Below are 21,684 nucleotides of genomic sequence, written 5' to 3' on the forward strand. Positions count from 1 at the left end.
GATAAATTTAGAAGTATGAAAGTGAAAGATTGAATAGAAAATAGAAAATAGAGGAAATGGATGACTATTATTGCATTGGGCGGGACAAAAATGGATAGGTGATGGCGCAAATATCACGCACATGCACTATATATCCAAAAATGCTCCATCCTATTATTTTTATTTCAACCCACGTATCAATTTTATTCTATAAATACAAAATGGAGAAGCCACCATACATTATTACATCTATTAAAAAAAAAATTTGATAAAAAAAAACAATTATAAATACAACTTCACATAACAAATAGCGAAGCAAACTCATTATATAAAGTCGTTTTCTGAAAAAATACAATTTCAGTACATGAATTTGCTTCGCGATTTTCACAAATTGCGAAGCAACTCATCATGTGAAGTTGTTTTTTTTGAAAAAAATGGTTTTCATACTATCATTTTAAACTATCTCTAAGTTATATTTTACAAAATATAGCTAAAAAAAAAACTAAACCATAAAACAAAATCGTACAAAACAAATAACACGAAAATATAAAACCTTAAAAACATTGAAATCACAAAAATACAGTAGATACTTACATTCTTTCTGTCTTTTGACATTGAAATTGATAATAAACAATATTTTAAATGTAAAAAAAAATCATTTCTACAAAGAAAATGTTGTTTTCGAATTCGAACAAAAAGAAAGAAACGAAGAGAGAAAAAAAAAGAAAGAAAAAAATGAAAAGATACTTTCAATTCGTAAAAGAAAAATGAAAAGGAAAGAAAAAGAAAGATAAAACGATTTGGATATTTTTGAAAAGCCACAAATAAAAAAATCTAAATATATAATGTATTATATGATTGATTTAAATAGGTAAATCACCCTCCAAATTAATTCGGTGACGTATATTCCAAAAAATATCATATACAATTTCTCACATGACAGAATGACAAAGAATTAAATAAACTAAACATAATGGTAATAGAGTGGTTAATCTGAGCATTATTGTAAACCAAGACAGAATGTTCAAATAAAAAAGAATAATAATCCCGAGACATGGCATTAAATGATTGGGTCGGGACCAATAGTATTATGGTGGTTAGAGCTACACAATATAATTTCTTTTTTTTATCGGTGTCATCTCTCCCTTCTCTAGTCCAAAACACACACTCTATCTGCTGCCCAGCTCACAACTCTGCCATTATCTTCCAACACTCCAAGCATCTATCAGATGACTCAAGCACACCATTAATGGCTTCTCGCGTCCCCCTTAAGATTGTTTAATTCTACACTTCTCCTCTTTGGTTCACTCTACGCTTTCGCTAAAGTAAAAGCTTAAAGCAAATTTTTTTTTTTAGTAAGCAAAGAAAACTGTTCTTTATAAGCCATTTCACTACTGTTTGAAGAAACTTATAGGAATAAGTTGAAGATTTATCAATTCAGTTTCGAGGAAGGAAAGGATAAACGAATATTGTTGTTTTTCTGTATTTTATTTACTGAATTTGGAAGAGGAGGAAAATGAGAGAGAAGGAGATTCTGGTAGTGGTGGTAATGTTGTGCTTTGATGTTCTTGCTACGACGTCGTTTGCCGCCAATGTGACATATGATCACAGGTCGTTGCTGATCGACGGGAAGCGCCGTGTTTTGATCTCTGGATCCATTCATTATCCTCGAAGCACTCCTGAGGTCTATTCATTTCTTTTCCCTTCTCTTACACTTCATCTTTAGAAGTTTCCTTTTCGTGAAAGGAAATGTTTAATGTATTTGTATGCCCATTTGTTGATGTAGATGTGGCCAGACCTTATACAGAAATCCAAAGATGGAGGCCTTGATGTTATAGAGACGTACGTTTTCTGGAATGGTCACGAGCCAGTTAAAAACCAGGTAGTTTTTTTTTTTGGTTTAATTAACCATAGTTAGTTTTATGTTTGATAAAGGAGAAAATTATGGATTACTTGGCTCTGATTGTTGTGTGTATTGACTATTTTTGCAGTTTAATTTTGAAGGAAGATACGACCTGGTAAAATTTGTGAAGTTAGTAGCAGAAGCTGGACTTTATGTTCATCTTCGTATCGGTCCGTATGTTTGTGCAGAATGGAATTACGGGTACATCATGTTATTTCACTCAAATAGTTTATTCAGCAATGATTATTTCTATTCTTTTAATTTTGATAATTTCTTGAAATTTGATTCTCAATTTTACCATTTTTCTTTCTTTTGGGGGTTTGAACAGTGGCTTTCCTCTCTGGTTACATTTTATACCTGGAATCAAGTTTCGAACTGATAATGAGCCGTTCAAGGTTTTTACTTACCCTTGTAGTCGCGTAATTGGTGGTTTGTGTTAATAATTGTGCGTTACTGATTTTATTCGCTCTTTTTTTCCCCTTTCTATCTCTCTATTCTCAGACGGAAATGCAGCGATTCACGGCTAAGATTGTGGACATGATGAAGCAGGAGAAGCTTTATGCATCTCAAGGAGGACCCATCATTCTATCACAGGTTGAATTTTAAAACTAAATTCGCGTTTGATATAGTGTCCAAATCATGCATGTTCTACTTGTGGGTTCTCTTTTATCATTAGACAATAAATCATAAATATAATCACTATTTGACTTTTTCGTCAATGGGATGTTATGTGTTCTAGAAGCAAATAACTTTTTTTTGTTACAATTGTTTTTTGAATATATTTTCTTTCTTTTTCCTTAATTTCAGATTGAAAACGAGTATGGGAACATTGATTCTGCTTTTGGCCCTGCTGCTAAAACCTATATCAACTGGGCAGCTGGCATGGCCATTTCTCTGGATACTGGTGTGCCCTGGGTCATGTGTCAGCAAAGAGATGCTCCTGATCCCATAGTGAGTTATTTCACTTTAATTTATGCTTAATCAAAGTAGATAGTATCTTACTTCGTAGCCACTCCTTTATGTTAATCTGATCATCACCTATCTCTTTTATATGATATTTTTTGTTTGTCTTCTTGGATGAATTTGCAGATAAACACCTGTAATGGGTTCTATTGTGACCAATTCACCCCAAATTCTAATAACAAACCCAAATTCTGGACTGAGAATTGGAGTGGATGGTCAGCACCTATAGATTCTGAAATTTATTTTGTATTACATGTCATTTTTTATTATTTGAATGGCTGAAAACTTGTCTCTTTCTGAAAATTTGAAATGCTAGGTTTCTTTCCTTTGGTGGCACTGTCCCCTACAGACCTGTAGAAGACCTTGCCTTTGCTGTGGCTCGATTTTTCCAGCTAGGTGGAACTTTACAAAACTATTATATGGTATGCAATTTGTTCTTTAATATGTGATATCAGAATGAAGTATGAAAGATGCCATATTAACTTAAACTTGCCGGTCATGCACAGTACCATGGAGGAACTAACTTTGACCGTACTACTGGTGGACCCTTTATTTCTACAAGCTATGATTATGATGCCCCTCTGGACGAATATGGTAAGTCTTCTGCTACCACTTATCTTTGAAAGCTGTCCGACATAATAATTGCAGCCAATCTTTTGATGCATGTGTTGGCTATGTGCTCTCATTTTATTATGGTAAATTTTTTATAAAAGAGATATCATGCTTTCTTGTCTTGTCTTGTAGTTCAACAATTCAAGTATTCCTGCCAGTTACATATGTAAGAATTTTGCCTATATTGCAGGACTTCTTAGGCAACCCAAGTGGGGCCACCTAAAAGATGTGCATAAGGCCATAAAGCTTTGTGAAGCAGCATTGCTGGCAACTGATCCTACAACTACATCTCTAGGTTCAAACTTGGAGGTAGGTCTTCATGTATTTGTTTATTTCACTTTTATTGCGCCGTTCCCATTTTCAAGTATATTTGTATGTAGAGACTTCCAAGGCCTCAAAATTGTTTCCAATCCTAGTAAACGACAAACATTAAGGAATGGCTTCTTCTGCTTAGTTTGTCACCCTAGGGAGAGGGCTCAAGGTGTTCGTATCCTGCTATTTATAAATGCTATGAAATGATTAGAGTTAAAAAATTAATAAGTCAGAGAAGGTTTCCATTTTTCCGCAAGGCTTGATAGTGTTGTCATTGGAGCATTAACCTTCTAAGTAAACATTAAAGGAAAGAATGTTCATCCTTTAACTTACGAAATTAACTGATGACACAAAATTTCTAGCCTTTCAACCCGGTCTTCAAACTTATCCTTGGGGATTTCGGGTTCCCTTATATTAAGTCTTCAGCTTAATATAGTTTGATGGGTATTTAAGATTAGTACTTGTGACAGATTAACTTTGTTTGTTGTTTTGAGTATAAGCAGTTTTAGTCATATGCTTGTATTAATGTTTATATTGGACAACATAGATCATTGTTCGTTTTCAGAACCAAGAAACTGGAAGATTATGGACTTGTGAACGTTGTATGATTTTTAGGCTTGGATGAATTATAATTTGTACTAATTCAGTTTTCTTTCAGGCGACAGTCTATAAAACTGATTCAGGATCATGTGCTGCATTTCTTGCCAACGTTGCCACCTCTGACAAAACTGTATCTTTCAATGGAAATTCATATAATTTGCCTGCATGGTCTGTGAGCATTCTACCAGACTGTAAGAATGTAGTTCTGAATACTGCAAAGGTTTGTCTAATTGGTTTCTGTCGCATATCTATTTTCTTCCATTTACTATTCTTCAGTTTTATTTTATCACCATAAGCATAGATAGTTTGGTTTAAAGATGTGATCAGGAATGCTTTCTCAGAAAGATGCACACTGATGGGCACTTTAAAAAGCATATATCCAATGGATTAACTTTAGGTCATGTGCAAACAGACCTGGATATTACATGCCAAGTTTTCTCTGTTTTAACAGATAATGGCATCAGCAAACATACCTCTGCACTTCTTTTGGCACTTTGCAATTAAGAAGGGGGAGAGAAGTTGTTCCCGACCTTGTATACTTGTACCAGTTGATGTATATTGTCAAGAAACCGAGCTTTTAGTTCAATTGGTTCCATGACATGGTATGAGAGCCTCTTTGACCAAGTGATCAAGGGTTCGATTCATCGAAACCCCATTTGTTGATTTAATTTCAACACATAGTACAATGGGCCTATGTTGTACATGCTTCAAGCCTAGTGGGCATTTGTGTGCGGGGGTGTGTCAGATATTAATATGAATTGGTTTGCAACCTTTAACTATCAACTTAAGCTTTTAGTTCAATTGGTTCGATGACATATATATACTCGAAATGTGCTTATTGTTTTATTGCATCCTCACACGTGAGAGTTGAAGAGGCCCGTAGCACACACTTCACCTATTTGCGTCCCCACCTAACTACTCTAGGCTGAACCTAGTTGGAGCTGGAGGAAGTTATAATTCATAAACACTTTATGTACCATATATCTAGCACAGTTAGTTTTCTATGAAGAATTCCAATCTTGAAGATAAAATCATTTGCACTATGTTGAATTTACTTTATTGATGTTGCTATGGATGCCAGTAAATATATTTATGCTGACTTTGTTAACTATTCACATGATGGAACCAGTTAAGCATCTGTTGTTTTTCATTTAGCCCTTTAGCAGTAGCCTAACCAATTTTTCATTTGGAGTGTAAGTTTAGCGGCCGTAGGAGTAGGGAGGCAGGGACAATCACCCTAGATGGGAGAGTTGTTCAGGCCTCGGATTGCTTCCGGTATTTAGGATCTATTATCCAAACGGATGGAGAAGTAGATGGAGATGTTGCTCATAGGATTAAAGCTGGTTGGTCGAAGTGGAAGAGTGCTACGGGTTTCCTTTGTGATCCCGGCATGCCTAATAGATTGAAGGGAAAATTCTACCGGACGGCAATTAGACCAGCATTGTTATATGGTACGGAGTGTTGGGCAGTGAAACACTGCCACATCCATAAGATGTCGGTGGCGGAGATGCGTATGTTTAGATGGATGTGTGGTCACACGAGAAAGGACCGGGTGCGTAATGAAATAATTAGGACAAAAGTAGGGGTCACATCTATTGAGAATAAAATGAGAGAAAACCGACTAAGGTGGTTTGGCCATGTGAGACGTAGAGCGCTTGATGCGCCGGTTAGGAGAACCGAAGAGTGGCAAAGGGATGTAGTGGTGAGGGGTAGGGGAAGACCTAAGCAAACTTGGAGGAGGGTGATCGAGAGTGATATGAGTTTATTGGGAATTGAGGAAAATATGGTAGTGGATAGGACGGAGTGGAGGGAGCGAATCTGTGTCGCTGACACGACTTGATTTTCACGGTGTTATATGATGGTTCATGTTAGCCGACCCCGAATCATTTCGGGACTAAGGCTTTGTTGTTGTTGTTGGCTAACTTTCTCATAACAGATCAACTCTGTCACTGTGATTCCAACCTTCACTCGTCAACCTCTGTGGGGTGACATTGGTTCCTCCAAGGCAGTTGGATCTGGATGGAGCTGGATACATGAACCCATAGGTATCTCAAAGAAGGATGCATTTGTGAAATCTGGGCTGTTGGAGCAGATAAATACTACAGCTGATAAAAGTGACTACTTATGGTACTCTTTAAGGTGTGCAAGTTTTTTCTTTTCACTGTGTTTCCTTATATCTTGGTGTATATTTCCATTTTAGAATGAAAATTAAATTGGTATTTTTGCAGCACTAATGTCAAAGGTGATGAGCCTTTCCTAGAAGATGGATCTCAAACCGTTCTTCATGTGGAATCTCTTGGACATGCCTTTCATGCCTTTATTAACGGAAAGCTTGCAGGTGACTTTAAATTATGGGAAATCATGGAAAAAAAATTAATTTTTTTTTAATGTTTGCAAGGCTGGGATAGATATTCCTGATACCACTTAAGGAACATCTCATTTCCAATAATATCTCTGCAAAAAGCAGAGATTTCTTGATAATCAAGTGTGCTATGGGTATATGGATGTCCCTTGGCTACCCTTTGTTCGTGGTGGCAAATTCGCATGCTTTTTCTGTGTGCATTGTTCCAGCATGCCATCTGTTCCCGTGGTTGCTAATTGAGGATTTTACCTAGAACTATGTTTCTCAAATGTCAGAGATAATAACAAAAGCTGTTCTTGGCCCTTAACTATTAGCCTAAGCTTTTGTTTTAAATGGTTCCTTGACATGGTATCACAGCCTCTTAGACCAAGTGGCCGAGGGTTCGAATGCTGGCAGCCCCATTTATTGATGGAGTTTCAACACATGGTAGGATGGGCCACGCTTTAAGCTTAGGAGGCATTTGTGTGAGGGGATGTGGCAGAGATAATAATAAAAACTATTCTTGGGCCTTAACTATTAGCTTAAGCTTTTGGTTTAAATTCCTTGGCATCTACTTTATGGAAACTTGATTTATAAGCCTTTCATCTTCTTCTGCTTGATTTGTTGTTTGATGCACAATTTATCTTAGTTCTTCCTTGGAGCAAACCTCTCTGTTCCTTGCAAAATATCTCTCTGATTAAGAAGAAAAGAAATTAAAGTCCCGTTCTGCATTTCTACTTTAATATTGATTTGATTCCAAGTTCCTTGAAGTATTTTGGTATCACAATGATTAAGGTCAACTGATGCTATCTGGTGCAAAATAAATTGCATCAGAAACTATGAAAAATACAATGCCTCTCAGCCATCACCAGGCACACCAATTGTGTTTGCTTGCTATGGTAGTTCTAACGTTTTCATCTTGTACTCTCTTGGTTGCTGTGCAAACTGAAATGAAATTTCAGAAAAATGAAGTTTGATGCAGCAGAAAATTTTATGCAACTGTACACTTGAAATTTGCTAAGAGGATCTGCAATAGTTTCTTGTTTGAACAGCTGCAATAAATAGCAACCTTTGCTTGTACAGGGAGTGGAACAGGCACGAGTAGCAATCCTAAGATTTCTGTGGAAATACCCGTCACACTAACAAATGGGAAAAACACTATTGATCTGCTAAGTTTGACTGTGGGGCTTCAGGTCAGTCCCCTTGATAAAATTTATTTTGCAACCACGAAAGTGGAATGTGTTCTAGTGGGTTGGCTTTTGTTTTGACTGAATATGATGTCTCTTAGATAAAGAAATTTCAAGCTTCAAATCTTAATGGCTAAAAGTTCTATATTATGTTTCAGAATTATGGAGCTTTTTATGAGTTGGCGGGTGCTGGGATCACTGGTCCTGTAAAGCTGAAAGGGCAAAATGGAAGTACTGTTGATCTCTCATCCCAGCAGTGGACATATCAGGTCTCTTTATTCCTCACATTATAATACAACTAGATAGTTCATTCGATAGTAATAGGAATGGGGCTAGCTTAAGTTTTGCAACCTAAAATATTCAAGGACCAAAAAAGAAGAGTAATTAAATTACATTATATATTCTGAGTGCAGATTGGACTTCAAGGAGAAGACTCAGGGATTCCTAGTGGAAGTTCTTCACAATGGGATTCAAAGCCTACCTTGCCTAAGAATCAGCCTCTGATATGGTACAAGGTAATTCATACTTCTATCCTTCTGGTTGTCAATTTTAACTAAGCGTAGGCATTTCTCGAAATAGCAAGAGGAAATCGGCTCATGCTTTTGTTAATGTCATTGCTTGTTCAGTTCGTAGCATTCATTCCACATAGTGAACTAAGATAAGTTTATTATCATACTTACATGTTTTGTGTGCATGTCTTTGATGAACTTTTAGTCGAAACTGTATTGTAAATCTTGTTGTTTATACAAAAGCTTTTTATTATGGGACCATTCCTTTGTTCTTTTATCTCACAAAGATGAGAGATTTCTTGAACTATGTAGTATCAGGTTCTTAGAAACTAACGACTTGCACTAACTGTGATCCAGACCAACTTCGATGCACCTTCTGGTGATGAGCCCATTGCGATTGATTTCACTGGAATGGTTAAGGGTGAGGCATGGGTTAACGGACAGAGCATTGGACGTTATTGGCCAACCAATATAGCTCCAAACAGTGGATGCACCGACTCTTGCAATTACAGAGGAGCTTACAATGCAGACAAATGCCGCAAGCACTGTGGAAAGCCTTCTCAGACATTGTAAGTGTTGATGCAAGATCACTTGGGAAGGTTTCTCAAAAGCTTTGGTTCTGATCTGAACAAAATTTTGCAGGTACCATGTACCTCGGTCATGGGTGAAATCAAGCGGTAACACTCTCGTTTTATTTGAGGAAGTAGGAGGGGATCCAACACAGATAGCTTTTGCTACAAAGCAGGTTGGAAGTTTGTGTGCACATGTGTCAGAAATCCACCCCCAACCTGTAGATATGTGGAATAAAGATTCAGAAGCAAGAACGAAATCAGGGCCTGTATTATCACTAGAGTGCCCACATCCCAATCAAGTTATTTCTTCAATCAAATTTGCAAGTTTTGGAACTCCACAGGGAAGTTGTGGTACTTACAGTCACGGAAAATGCAGTAGCACTAGTGCTCTTTCCGTTGTAAAGAAGGTAAAACCCTGTTCAATTTCTCAAAGCAGCTGCATATATCAACTATGAACTTGTACAGGATGGATCAAACTAAAGCTAATTTTACAGGCTTGTGTGGGATCAAAAAGCTGTAGAGTTGGAGTGTCTATCAGTACGTTTGGTGACCCATGTGTAGCAGTGAGAAAGAGTTTAGCAGTAGAAGCAACCTGTACATGAGATGTGGCTCAAAGCATTCACTTGAAATAGGACAGTAACAAACCCCTCCAAGTAAGTGTCAAATTAAATAAGCATTCAACTAGTTATAGAAGGTACCAGAAAAAGGAAAGTTGCCTTGTCCTTCGCTATTGTATTTCTTGCCTAAAGAAAAATGATGATGTTTGCCCGTATTGGAGCAAAAATTGTAATTTTACCAGCCATTTTAGGCAGCAATGGAAGTATTGAAATTCCAGTTTTAGAAGAGAATAAAACACTGACTTTCCTGATAGTATTTATGCAACTTGGAACTCAACAGTGGTAGAGAAGTAAGAAATACATAGTTGAAGCAATTGATTCGTACCATTCTAAATGAGAACTTTGCAACACTTCAACTATATCATCTCATGGTTTTCTTGCTTTCTTAACTGCATATGGATAACAATAGTTGATTGTTAAGAAATGAGAAGCGGCTTTATTTTTATTTTTTTGGAAAACTAGTACCAATTCATTAAACAACAAATTCTGATGAATACACTAGGGTAGTGGGGATAGAATAAGAGGGATAGAATAAGATTAATCTCGATTTGTATTGTGACAATGCTATTTAGGTAGCTAAATGACTCCTATGTGAGACAATCCTCCTCCTTTGAGGTAGCTTTTAGGGTGAGTAAGGCCTTTAATACACACTTCAATAAAAGAATGTCTATTTTGTTGTTTACAATGGAGGAGTTGCTTGTATTCTAAGAAACTTGATCTACCAAATTTTTTTTTTGGCTATAGTATCTTCCATACTAGAGTCTATTAATTACAAAAAATTCCTTATAAGGAATTGTACATACCTGATAGACCGAAACAATCAGATATTTATTGTAAAACATTTGTCATCTATCTTGCCGAAATAAATAAAGGCAAAGGGACTCAGTGGTTTGATTAAAATACATGTCAGTACTATGCTTGATTGTTTTTGTACTTTTGAGAGATTAAATTTCTCTTGTGCCCAAGGTTGTAAAAGCGCTAATCGGGCGGACAGGACCTCTGGAGATTAATCAGGATTTACATTTTTGTATTTTTAATGAATCAATTATTATCTATATACAATTAAAATATAAACTATACCATGTAAAAATAATAATATAAAAGATTTAAGATAGAAAACATATATATTTGTTACATTAATGCCCTTAAAAAATAAAAATGTGCCAACAAAATAACATTAATATCCCTAAAAATAGCATTTGATAGTTTTAGGTCTTTTCTTTTAGTTTTAGGTTATTTAATATTTTATTTAAAATTGAAAAAGTTGACATAAAATTTAAGGGCTAGTTTTTAAAACAGGGTCACCTGGGGCCACCTAGGTTCGCCCAGGCAGCGAAAAATCAGTAAACCTATTTACACCTATGAAGCACGGACACGGGTGCGGACACGGAAAACGGCATTTTTAGAAAATATGAGACACGGGTGCGGCGGGGACACGGCAAATTTTATATAATTAATTATATATATATTAGATATAAAAATATATAAAAAACATGCTAAATCACAAATCAGATTATAATTTAGGATTTTTGATAAATTGCATAATTGATCCTTAAATTTTATAAAAAAATTTTAAAAAAACCCTAATTTTTAACTTTTTTTTACCCCAGCCGTGTCCCCATCCGTGTCCCCATCCGTGTCCCCGCCGTGTCACCGCCGTGTCCGGCCGTGTCCCGCCGTGTCCCCGCCGAGTCCCCGAGTCCGGCGAGTCCGACTCGGCCACGGCGACCCCGGGGAAGAGTCCATGCTTCATAGATTTACACTGTCCGATTTGAGGAAATCGGGCTGGTGTTGTAAAAATCCTCGCCTGGGTGGCTGCCTGGGCTGATTTTTAGAATACTGTTTGTGCCAATCCTGCTAGATGTTATTTAAGATAGAATTAGAACCTCTCAAGATGTGTTGGTCTTGCTGCTAGTTGAATACATGCAGGGTCAGAAGCAACTTTCTTATTAATATTAGTGTAATTTTTTCTTTTCCATGTTACATTCTCCATATTTTGTCAGTCTCCTTTTCTAAACATGATATCTACTTTCTATCAGGATCTTACTTTTATCAGCAAATAATCAAAATATCCACAAATATTTAGAGGCAGCTCCCATTTACTTATCTTGCAATTGTTCTAAAAATGAAGAGATCCGTGTTTCCTGTTGTCGTTGTTGTATTAGATATTTTTATAGTTAGTAATTAGTAACAAATGCTTTCAGTTTACAATTGTGTATAATTTTTTTTTTCCTTATGTGGTACTCTGTTCTATTTGCCTTGTGTGGAGAAATACCACAATAATAATTTGAAAATTATAAATATATAAAAGGCAAGTCAACCAATTCTAATTTCATAAATGTCTCATCTTTATATTTAGCTCCATCAACTTAGAAACTGTTGATTTTGACAGTGTTAGTGTTGTTCTTACAAGTGACACTGGCTCCAGGTAAAACGGGTGAAAATTGAGTATCCTCTCCACAGGGAACGATTGAATCAGAAGTCTAAACTCTTAACGAACAGTCTGTTCGTTCTTACTTAAAGGTCATTCTTTTAAAGTGATTTTATACAGAATAGTAAAGATAAAACATAAACAACATAAAACAGAAGTAGATGTGTGGAATGGAAAAAGGGAACAAGCTAGGATACTTCTCGAACAGGAAATTCTAGTACAAATTCTTCATATTTAAGCATGAATGATGTGAAACGTGTAGATTCAAGGTCTATTCCATGAATTTCACTTCAGCCAAGTCTCCTGGCACTAAAGATCCTAAAAAAGCTCATCAACCAAGTCTCCTTATGTAACTTGCTCTCCATGTCCTTCTCCTAAACGTGTATCAATCCAGATCCGGCCTATTAGAGTGATTCAGCTCCAGCAGGAAAAGTTTCTTCCTGTTCGCCCAGATTGTTCCTTCGTCCATCATATAACCACAAAAATGAGACTTTTAAGCTACAAATTGCTCCAATGAAGCTCCAAAACCAAATATATAAATGAAATCCCAAAATAATGGTTGTCCATTAAGCACATCATAGTGTCATTGGTTCTTTCAACCGCAACCTCTGTATCTTCAGCATGAGCTCTCCATTCTGCCTCTTGTTCTGTTGGTATATGGACGGTTTCCCCATCCCGTTGTTACTACAAGTGCCTCTTGCACCTATATGTAGTCACTATTTCTTCCTTGCGGCCGAGTACCAATAAACTGCATTGATCTGCAGGTTTTCATTGGAAACAGTAACAAAGTTTCCATGTTTCTCCATGGAAGTAGAACATCACACCATCACCACCAACAAACTGAGGATCATAACATAGAGAGCCATATCCATTACAATTAGGTCTTCCCCCTTCCATAAACATAACATAAAAGGAGCAAAAAGAAAAAAAACTCCAACAGGAATAGCTCTTTTCACATACTATCCTAAACTTAAGGCTGACATTTGCAAGTGACTTCACATTTGCTGCTGCCTGCTGCAGTCAATGAAGCATCCCTTTTGCTTTCTGTTTTTCACTGGCTTGAATTTATTTGTAATTTAAGAGATTGAATTTTTCTCTTATTCCAATTTGCTAGATATTATGGAATCTAGAATTGAAAAATATTGCATATTTTAGTTTTGCTGCTAGTTTAAGACATGCAGAGTCAAGAACAACTTTATTATATTAATATTAATGTAATATTTTCTCTTCCATGTTGAATTCTCTATGTTTTATCAGTCTCTTTTCTGAACATGATATTTGTTCTCTCTTTGGGATTTAACTTTTATCAGCAACTAATCGAAATACAGTCAAATACCCACAAATACTTCGATTTTGTTTTCTTGCATTAGAAAAAATGAGGAGATTATTGTTTTAGATATTCCTTTTGCTGGCAATTAGTAACAAATGCTTTCAATCTACAACTATCTCTATAATTGTTTTGTGCAGTACTCTATTCTATTTCCAAATTAAGAACTCTTTACTAAATTAATAACAATGTCAAATTTTTATTCCCTTAAATCAAAATACAAAGCTTATAGGACCCAAAAGCAAATACAACTACACACAAAATTCTTTTCTTTTTTTAATTTTACCATTATCTTCTGTTATGACTATTTCCTAAATAGCTTGAAAGCCGTTCTCTCTTTGAAATCTGCAAACCGTACAAAGAGGTGAAAAGAGGGATGGAGTCTTGTACTTGTCTTCTCCTCCCATCATGGGCATAGGAACTCCAATCTTGACAGGGCTAACATAATTTGGCCTGTAGGTCTTACCCAAAACTCCTTCAACATCATCTGTCAAGTTAAAAAACTTGAACTGTGTCTCTAAGTGAGCGAAAGCATCATTATCTGGCAGCTGATAGTTATGAATCCTGTTCTCTTCTTTCTCAATAGGTCTCACCTTTATATTTAGCTCCAACAACTTAGAAACTGTGACTTTGATAGTGTTCGTGTCATCAGTTCTTTCAACTGCAACTTCTCTATCTTCACCATTAGCCCTCCATTCCGCCTCTCCTTCAGTCGGTATCTGGACAGTTTCCCCGTCCCATGTTACTATAAGTGCATCAACATTAGCATCCCAATGTGATAGTCTCCTTGCTGAAATGACTAGTGTGTGAGTATCAAACATGACAGAGAGTGCTTGCACCCATGTGTAGTCACGAGTTCTTCCTTGTGGTCGAGTACCGATGAAGTGTGCATTGATCTGCAGGTTATCATCAGAAACAATAGCAAAGTTTCCACCCGTTTCTCCATGGAAGTAGAACATCACACCATCACCACCGATAAACCGGGGATCATAACATAGAGAGCCATATCCGTTACAATTAGGTCTTCTCCCTGTTATAAACATAACATAAAACGATTGAAAAAAAGGAAACTACAATATATATTACTCTTTTCACATGCTATCGAAAATGGAAGGCTTACATTTGCAGGTGACTTCACATTTGCTGCTGCAGTCCAAGAAGCATCCCTTTTGCTTCCTGTTTTGCTTTGGCTTCCTCACTTTGCATTGGTCTGGACAGACGAGGGTCTTGCGTAGGCACGACCCTCTGGCTAGGCAGAAAGCTCGTTCATGGCCTGAAGGTAATGTTCGCAACATGATATAATGTGTTATAGCAGCATCATATGGAGATTTTGTGGCACCGAAAGCTACACGAACCTCAATGAATATGAAGACGAGTAAAGAAGTGAGTATGACACCCAACTTTCCTTTATCCATGGCTTTGATTAGTATGTTAAACCTCTGCTTAGGTTGATTTTGAGGAATGTGAGTAAAGAGAAGTGATGGAATTGGAAAGAGATTAGAGGGGTATTATATATAAAAGGAATGAGTAGGTGGAATGGGTGGCTATGCCTTAGATTAAGGCTTAATTTACTGTGAAATGTGCTTCTTCCCATTAGCAAAAAATAAATGTGTGAACAGCTCTTGTGTGCTAGTAATTCTTTTGACCAAATTGATGATGACTATGTAGTTAGTTGTTAAAACTTAATTAAAAGTTAATTTGTAGGCTTTGCTTCAGTTTCAGAAAACAAGTTTTCATGACTTGAACAGGTCTTTTTAAGTATGATTTGCATTTAAATAGTTCCCCACTAGTGCAACTTCTGATAATTTGAGATTATTTTCTTTTTTTAAATTCATTAGGATTTCTTATTTTTCTTTACTGTATTGGGCACATAGGAATTAGAGTAGTTTAAGAGTAGGATTTAATTTGTTCTCTTTCAGAAAAAATAAAATAAAATAAAGTAGAGTTGAAAGGGTGAGCCATCATGCTTACATGCATCCACTGGTTACTTATTATATTGAATTTTATTCAAAGAAATCAAAGTAAATGAAGTGAAAAGAAGAAGAAAAATTTAAACTAGATCCCATTTGACATTGCTTTTAGGATTATCAATCACCAAATTCTTTTTACTTGTATGGAAATAAATAGGCTGTAAATGAGCCGGAGTCGTTCATGAGCGGTTTGGTGTTCGGCTCAATAAAAGTTCGACCGTGTTCGGCTCATTTATAAATAAGGTGAGCTTAGAGCACGATTTTGACACTCAATTCGTAACGAGTCGAACTTGAGTAGGGCGAAACTCATTTTGAAAGCTTATGAGTAGATTCGGTTACAGATTCGTGAACAAACTCGATTATAATGTTCATGAACAGACTGGTGAGCAAACTCAGTCTGATTATTATTTTTAGGGTAAATTTCAAATAAAACTATTTGTGGTTTCACTAATTTTCAGATAAAGGACTGTGGTTTACTTTTTGTCAAAACGAAGATTGAGGTTTTCAACTTTTGCAAAATAAGGACTTTTTTTATTGATACTATTGAAATCACCCTTGACGATTTCAAAAATGACATATTTTAAGAACTACTAATATTCTGAACAACTTTAATTCTTCAACTTTTTTATTTTGAGATTATTTAGATGATGTTTGGTAAAGAGAGAGAAAGTTAATGTTTAGAGAGAGAGAGTTCCAAAAAAGATGATTTTTGAAAATCGAAAATGTAGTTCCATAAAAATATGACATTGAACAACTTTAATTCTTGAAAATTTTCATTTTCAGGTCGTTAAAGATGGTTTTAATAGCATTAATCCAAGTGCGAAACCTCAATCTTCGTTTTGACAAAAAGTAAACCACAGTCCTTTATCTGAAAATTAGTGAAACCACATGGGTTTTATTTGAAATTTACCCTTTTTTTTATTAATAGTATTTCTATTATTCTATAAATGGAGAAATGTTCACGAGTCGCTTACTTATGAATATAATTAATGAATTGTTCGCTAGCAAAGTTCATTAATAGAATTAGCTGTTCGTGAGTAGAACTCATGAATAAGATAACGAGTTACTCGTGAGTAGCCCACAAACAATTAGTTTTCTTAATGAGCCGAGCTCGAATAGAATTTTGAGCTCAACTCAAAGCTCGGGTCAAGTTCGTTAATTTTCTACCAAACCGAGCATGAGCAGGTTAAAGCTCAGCTCGGCTCAATTACAGCCATAAACTAAAACCAGGAAAATAAATTAAAGTTCATCCCAATTTTCAAGATTTAATTATCTTGAACCTTAAGGCATCCTAAAGCTTAATTTTATGTACCCCAAAAATGAAATGAGAAAAGGGTCTAAGTGAATTTGACTTCTTAATTAATGCCTAGTAGGATCTAATTATTTACAACTCTTAAGCATGTGGAACTGCCATAAGTTATTTTTGTTTAAACATAATCTTATATATATAAATATATGAAAAAAGGCACAATTTGCTAAGCAATAGTGATTTCTCTTGATTTTAACTAAGATAATATATGTATATTCGCTAAAGAATTTATTGGATTGAAATAAACATAAAATGTACCTTTTACCTTCTATTTTAAAACTATTATGAATTCCAGAGTTAGGGTTGTGGTTTATTGTTTTCTATTATTGTGTTAGCCGTTTATTATTTGTTGTTGCTGGTAGGTTACAGATAGATAAATTTAATAGGCGAGAATGATCGTATATATTTAAAGAAGTTTTTTTCGATTAAAATATGTTGTACACATTGAAATTCGAGAAATAAATTTCTTATGGACCTCTTATTGGTCCTTAATCTTCAAATCAATTGATTTCTTTCCGTGAAAAAACTGTTGAAATTTTATTCCATGCATGTTCATGTGAATAGAACAAGTTTCAATACATAGGATCCCTCCCATAAATTAAACCAATTATAGGTGTTTAAGATCTGAAAATGTGGTGGCCTTTTGGGTAATTAAATTACAATTATCATGTGCATTTCGAATCTTCTTGAATTTTGAGAAAGTTTTAATTCTCTTTTTAAGATTGTAAACTTTTAGATCCTGGGTTCTTAATTAATCAAATCAACCTGGTTAATTATGATGTTGCATACATGTGGCAATCACAATTCACCTGATTATTTAATTAAGATCATAATTAATGCTATTGTTAATCTTATCATCAACATTTACTGACACCTTCATTCATTATAAAATTTCCTGGAAAGGAATTAATGTTATTTTACTGACCATGAATATTAAATTAGGTTCCCCTCCATTCCTCCATTGCATAAACTGTGTTTGAATTGTCAATTTGCATTGATAAAAGGCACTTAATTATTGGGAAGTATGATTAAGTTTTACCTATCTATATAACACCATCAGAGCTTATATTTAACTGTCTGTGAATTGATAAAAGGCACTTAATTATTGGGAAGTATGATTAAGTTTTACCTATCTATATAACACCATCAGAGCTTATATTTAACTGTCTGACCCAATGCCACGTAAGTATTGTCTATTTTGGTCTAAACCCAGCCTATTGGGTCTCCCGGCTTTGTAGGGGTGAGGGGCAATTTTAGAGATTTTTGAACTGGATTGAATACCCGAGTAAAAATATCTAGAATTGGATTGAATTATTGATTTTTTTTTTTTAGGACTGAACTTATTGTATCTTTGACTTACATTAGTACAATTCTTGAGATTTTCAAATTCCTAATATTATTGAGTAAATATGTTGGAGATTGATCGAATATCCGAATAAAAAGACACATAATAGGATGGAATCGTTGATTTTTTTTCTTTAGGACGGAACCAAATTGTACAGTTGAATCTTATAGATTTTTAGATCTTCGGATTGGATCGAACCGACCTCACCCCTATTAGAAACCAACCTCACTGATGGAGCACAATCACTTTCTCTCATTTTCCAATGCGTGGGATTCAATTCATTCCTGCTACTATAGTCATCTTCTTGCTCAACCTTTTACCTTTTCTTGCTCAACCTTTTACCTTGATACCACTCACTCCTTACCATTACAGTATATAAAGAAACATCTCAAAAATGCATAACGGGACAAAATCATGATCAAAATATGCATATAACATCATTCATAAATGAATAAAACAAATTACATTCTTGTAAATACAAGTAATAGGCAAATTTGATAGCCTTTTCTTATTATAAAAACATTAAAGACATGCTCAATTAGTATATAAATGTTTATTTTTTACATTCTTTGATTAGTAATGGAATCAAATTGCAGCAACAGCAGAAGATTTGATCTGAAACCTGCAAGCTCTACAAAGAGGTGAGAACAAAGATGGAGTCTGATACTTATCCTCACCACCCATAACAGGCATAGGCACTCCAACCTTAGCAGAACTAACATAATCAGGCCTGTAAGTTTTCCCCAAAATTCCCTCAACTAAGTCAGATAAATTGTTGAACTTGAACTGTGTCTCCAAATGAGCAAAGGCATCATTTTCAGGCAATTCATACTTGTGCACTAAGTTTTCATTTTTCCCAATTGGTCTCACTCTTATGTTCAATTCAACTAGACCTTCAACTTTCACTCTTATACTGTTTTTATCATCTGTTCTTTCCACTTGAACTTTCCTTTCACTTCCCCATTCGGTTTCGCCTTCGACAGGAATGTCCATTTGTTTCCCGTCCCACCTCACGGTGAGGGCGTCAACATCAGGGCTCCATTGGGTAACCTTGTTTGCTGAAATGACTAGGTTGTGTTCGTCGAACATGACGTTTAGTGCTTGAACCCATGTGAAGTCTCTGGTTCTTCCTTGTGGTCTTGTTCCTATGAAATGTGCATTGATTTGAAGGTTGTTGTCTGAGATTATTGCAAAGTTTCCTCCTTTAGCTCCATGGAAGTAGAACATAACTCCATCTCCACCTACAAACCTAGGATCATAGCATAGTGATCCATATCCGTCGCAGTTTGGTTTTCTCCCTGAAATTCCATATAAATGTATATGCATGTCAAACCTTTTCTATATCCAGCCGAAATGGAAATGAATGTGAAAACAGAAATAGAAACAAACACAGGGAAATTATATTTGTAGAAAATATTGGAAATACAAACATGGAATAATAAAAAAGGAAAAAGTACAAAAAAGATACATGGTTTGTCTTATTTGTAAACACCAGACTGTGGTTTAAAAGTTTGTAAATAGAGATTTATGATATTTTCTATTCACATAACACACTATTTTAAATTACACAGGTAAGTTCCGATAACAATCGAGGGTATTTGTGTCTTTAAAAAATTATATTTACATATCGACAAAACAATGTCCTTCCAAATCGAATTGTAGCTGTGTAAAATGAAATTAAGCTTCAATTTGGTAAAAAAAAAAAAGTGAAATGTTAATCATATGATTTATGCTTACGCTTTGAATGAGGGTTGTGTTTTTTTTTTTTTTTTGTGAATTATACACATCATTAGAATCTAATAGTGTAATTTAAAATAAAGTATTTTGTTAACATAACATATTACAAACCTCTACTTGTAAATTTTTAGATCAGCGGTCTTTATTTGCTAACAAGGTAAACCACAAACTTTTTTTACTAAGCATTTCTATAAATTTCTAGAACTATAAGGATGTATGTTTATTATATCACTTTTAAAAAGTTACATACAAGTCCCACAATGAAGAGGAAAAAGTTGTTTTTTTTTTTCATTTTAAAAGCTTGTAAAAAAAGATTATCTAGAAAATATTGGGAATTTAATGAACATGTTATTAGCATTCATCTATTTCTAAAAATACATTACATCCTACCAAATGAGTTTCCAATATTCTTAAATTACGGAAACGTGACCGGAAATATTTCCTCTAAGCTAAACCTTTCATGAAATGTGAAACATTTTAAATCATAGCTCTTTTCGAAAATTTCGGTTTCTAAAACATTTCATGAAATGTGAAACACTTTAAATCAAAGTTTTCGCGCAACATAGGTAGAAATTTTAAAGGAAGAGTAGGAGACTTACACTTGCAAGTGGCCTCACACTTGCCACTGCAATCAATATGGCAACCCTTGTTTTTCTTGTTCTGTTTAGGCTTCTTAGTTGGGCATTGAGCAGGACATACAAGTGTTTTACTACATCCTTTTTTAACTTTGCAGGAAGCCCTTTCTTGCCCTGTCTTTGATGGACTTACATCATCAAAATCCTCTTCATATCCAGCAACCTTAATGCTTATCAGTACCACAACAAACAGAAGCACCAAAATCCTCTTCCCCATCTTTAATTTCTATTTTCCTTGTTTTGTTTCAACAAATTAGTTTGAGATGAAATATCCCAATTTCAACTTCATATTTATAATTCAGATTTTCATTTTCCTTTATCCATAATTAATGGAAAATATCCTTTGCTTCTACCTAGCTCATTCTGTTAATTTTGTTGAAATACAGTGTTTTATTTATGTTTGCTTCACCTCATTGCAAAGGAGCTTCTTCAAAACTTGTATTTTGTGCTTGCTTTTCCAGAAAATAAAAGTTGACTTCATATTATATATATGCGAGTATGTTGGCATTGAGCATGAGCATGTGCAAGTGCAATACCCTTTTTCAAGCTATGAAACATAACTATATATAAAGGCCTTGTTGACCCTTACAAAACGCTCACATTCATAAAGCTTCCTGAAAAGAAGGAAAAGTGTACTTCAATCTTGCAATAATAGTTGGATTTTTTTGTTATACTAAATGCTGCCAGATCATCCTATCGAATGGGCACTTGAAGTGCTAATAAAGAAAAGAGTAACATGTTCAAAAATAATGAGGGTGAAGCATTACCAAGGCCATACCAAATACAACACCATATCAAAATCATCTTCACAACATTGTTATTAGACTATATATATTTATTTGTTATTTATCTGTATTATTAACACAGTCTGTTCCTCATCTCTAGCCTAGAATATAAGTTCAGTTGTTGACTATAGTTGTTCACTACAAAGTGAACTGTATTCTGTATATATACTAAATTACTCATCAATAACAATCACTGAGAATCATATTGTTACATGGTATCAGAAACCTAACTCTAACCATAATCTTCTCCTTCTCTTCCTACCTACACCGAAACACCTAACTCCCTCCCTCCCATCTACGGCCGCCGCCGCCGATTCCGGCTTCCTCCCTTCTCCGATCCAGAAAACCCGAACCACTACCCCTCTCTTCCCGTCGCCGCCATGAGCACCAACACAGAAAACTCCACCACCGGAACACCGCCCAAAACCAATTTGAACATCAATAGCACAGACACAAACCCTAATCACCATCTTTCCCTCAACGTATCCAACATATCTACCTTCATCAAAATAACCATCGACATAGAAAAAGGGCATTACCCTACTTGGGC

At 35.2% G+C, this 21,684-nt stretch overlaps 3 protein-coding genes across 10 annotated transcripts; 1 reads left to right on the forward strand and 2 right to left on the reverse strand.

Moving 5' to 3' along the window:
* The first annotated feature begins 1,115 nt into the window (after positions 1–1,115).
* Positions 1,116–20,699, forward strand: LOC136222232 (beta-galactosidase 8). Of its 8 annotated transcripts, none has more exons than XR_010685547.1 (22): positions 1,116–1,663; positions 1,766–1,861; positions 1,971–2,083; positions 2,211–2,277; positions 2,384–2,476; positions 2,690–2,833; positions 2,972–3,060; positions 3,162–3,267; positions 3,352–3,439; positions 3,648–3,766; positions 4,428–4,589; positions 6,306–6,508; positions 6,598–6,707; positions 7,794–7,903; positions 8,056–8,166; positions 8,311–8,412; positions 8,764–8,975; positions 9,049–9,385; positions 9,473–9,631; positions 14,482–14,736; positions 18,574–18,709; positions 20,448–20,699. XR_010685547.1 is itself a non-coding variant. In XM_066009784.1 (19 exons), the coding sequence occupies exons 1-19, from the start codon at positions 1,496–1,498 to the stop codon at positions 9,578–9,580; spliced, it is 2,538 nt and encodes an 845-aa protein (XP_065865856.1). In that variant the 5' UTR covers positions 1,116–1,495; the 3' UTR covers positions 9,581–9,848. The 8 variants fall into 8 exon arrangements, 1 of the variants encoding a protein (XP_065865856.1); XR_010685548.1 differs by having other exon boundaries at positions 18,574–18,618; XR_010685551.1 differs by lacking the exon at positions 18,574–18,709.
* LOC136222621 (uncharacterized) lies at positions 13,665–14,768 on the reverse strand. The gene is made up of 2 exons (XM_066010364.1): positions 14,474–14,768; positions 13,665–14,383 (listed from the first exon to the last, which is right to left on the reverse strand). Exons 1-2 carry the CDS (start codon positions 14,766–14,768, stop codon positions 13,665–13,667), a joined length of 1,014 nt encoding a protein of 337 aa, XP_065866436.1.
* Positions 17,014–20,585, reverse strand: LOC136222233 (uncharacterized). Its single transcript, XM_066009786.1, has 2 exons — positions 20,314–20,585; positions 17,014–19,275 (listed from the first exon to the last, which is right to left on the reverse strand). Exons 1-2 carry the CDS (start codon positions 20,564–20,566, stop codon positions 18,563–18,565), a joined length of 966 nt encoding a protein of 321 aa, XP_065865858.1. The 5' UTR covers positions 20,567–20,585; the 3' UTR covers positions 17,014–18,562.
* Positions 20,700–21,684: the final 985 nt, after the last annotated feature.

The sequence above is a fragment of the Euphorbia lathyris genome, chromosome 3, assembly GCF_963576675.1.
Source record: "Euphorbia lathyris chromosome 3, ddEupLath1.1, whole genome shotgun sequence".
NCBI classification, from domain to species: Eukaryota; Viridiplantae; Streptophyta; class Magnoliopsida; order Malpighiales; family Euphorbiaceae; genus Euphorbia; species Euphorbia lathyris.

Excerpts from the sequence above, each read along its gene's own strand:
- LOC136222232 (XM_066009784.1), top strand. The coding sequence starts at position 1,496 with ATGAGAGAGAAGGAGATTCTGGTAGTGGTGGTAATGTTGTGCTTTGAT. Across the intron at positions 3,061-3,161 it reads ACTGAGAATTGGAGTGGATG|GTTTCTTTCCTTTGGTGGCA; the intron begins GTCAGCACCTAT and ends TTGAAATGCTAG. Across the intron at positions 6,509-6,597 it reads TACTTATGGTACTCTTTAAG|CACTAATGTCAAAGGTGATG; the intron begins GTGTGCAAGTTT and ends GTATTTTTGCAG.
- LOC136222621 (XM_066010364.1), bottom strand. The coding sequence starts at position 14,768 with ATGGATAAAGGAAAGTTGGGTGTCATACTCACTTCTTTACTCGTCTTC. Across the intron at positions 14,384-14,473 it reads ATGTGAAGTCACCTGCAAAT|GGAGAAGACCTAATTGTAAC; the intron begins GTAAGCCTTCCA and ends TGTTTATAACAG.
- LOC136222233 (XM_066009786.1), bottom strand. The coding sequence starts at position 20,566 with ATGGGGAAGAGGATTTTGGTGCTTCTGTTTGTTGTGGTACTGATAAGC. Across the intron at positions 19,276-20,313 it reads GTGTGAGGCCACTTGCAAGT|GGAGAAAACCAAACTGCGAC; the intron begins GTAAGTCTCCTA and ends ATGGAATTTCAG.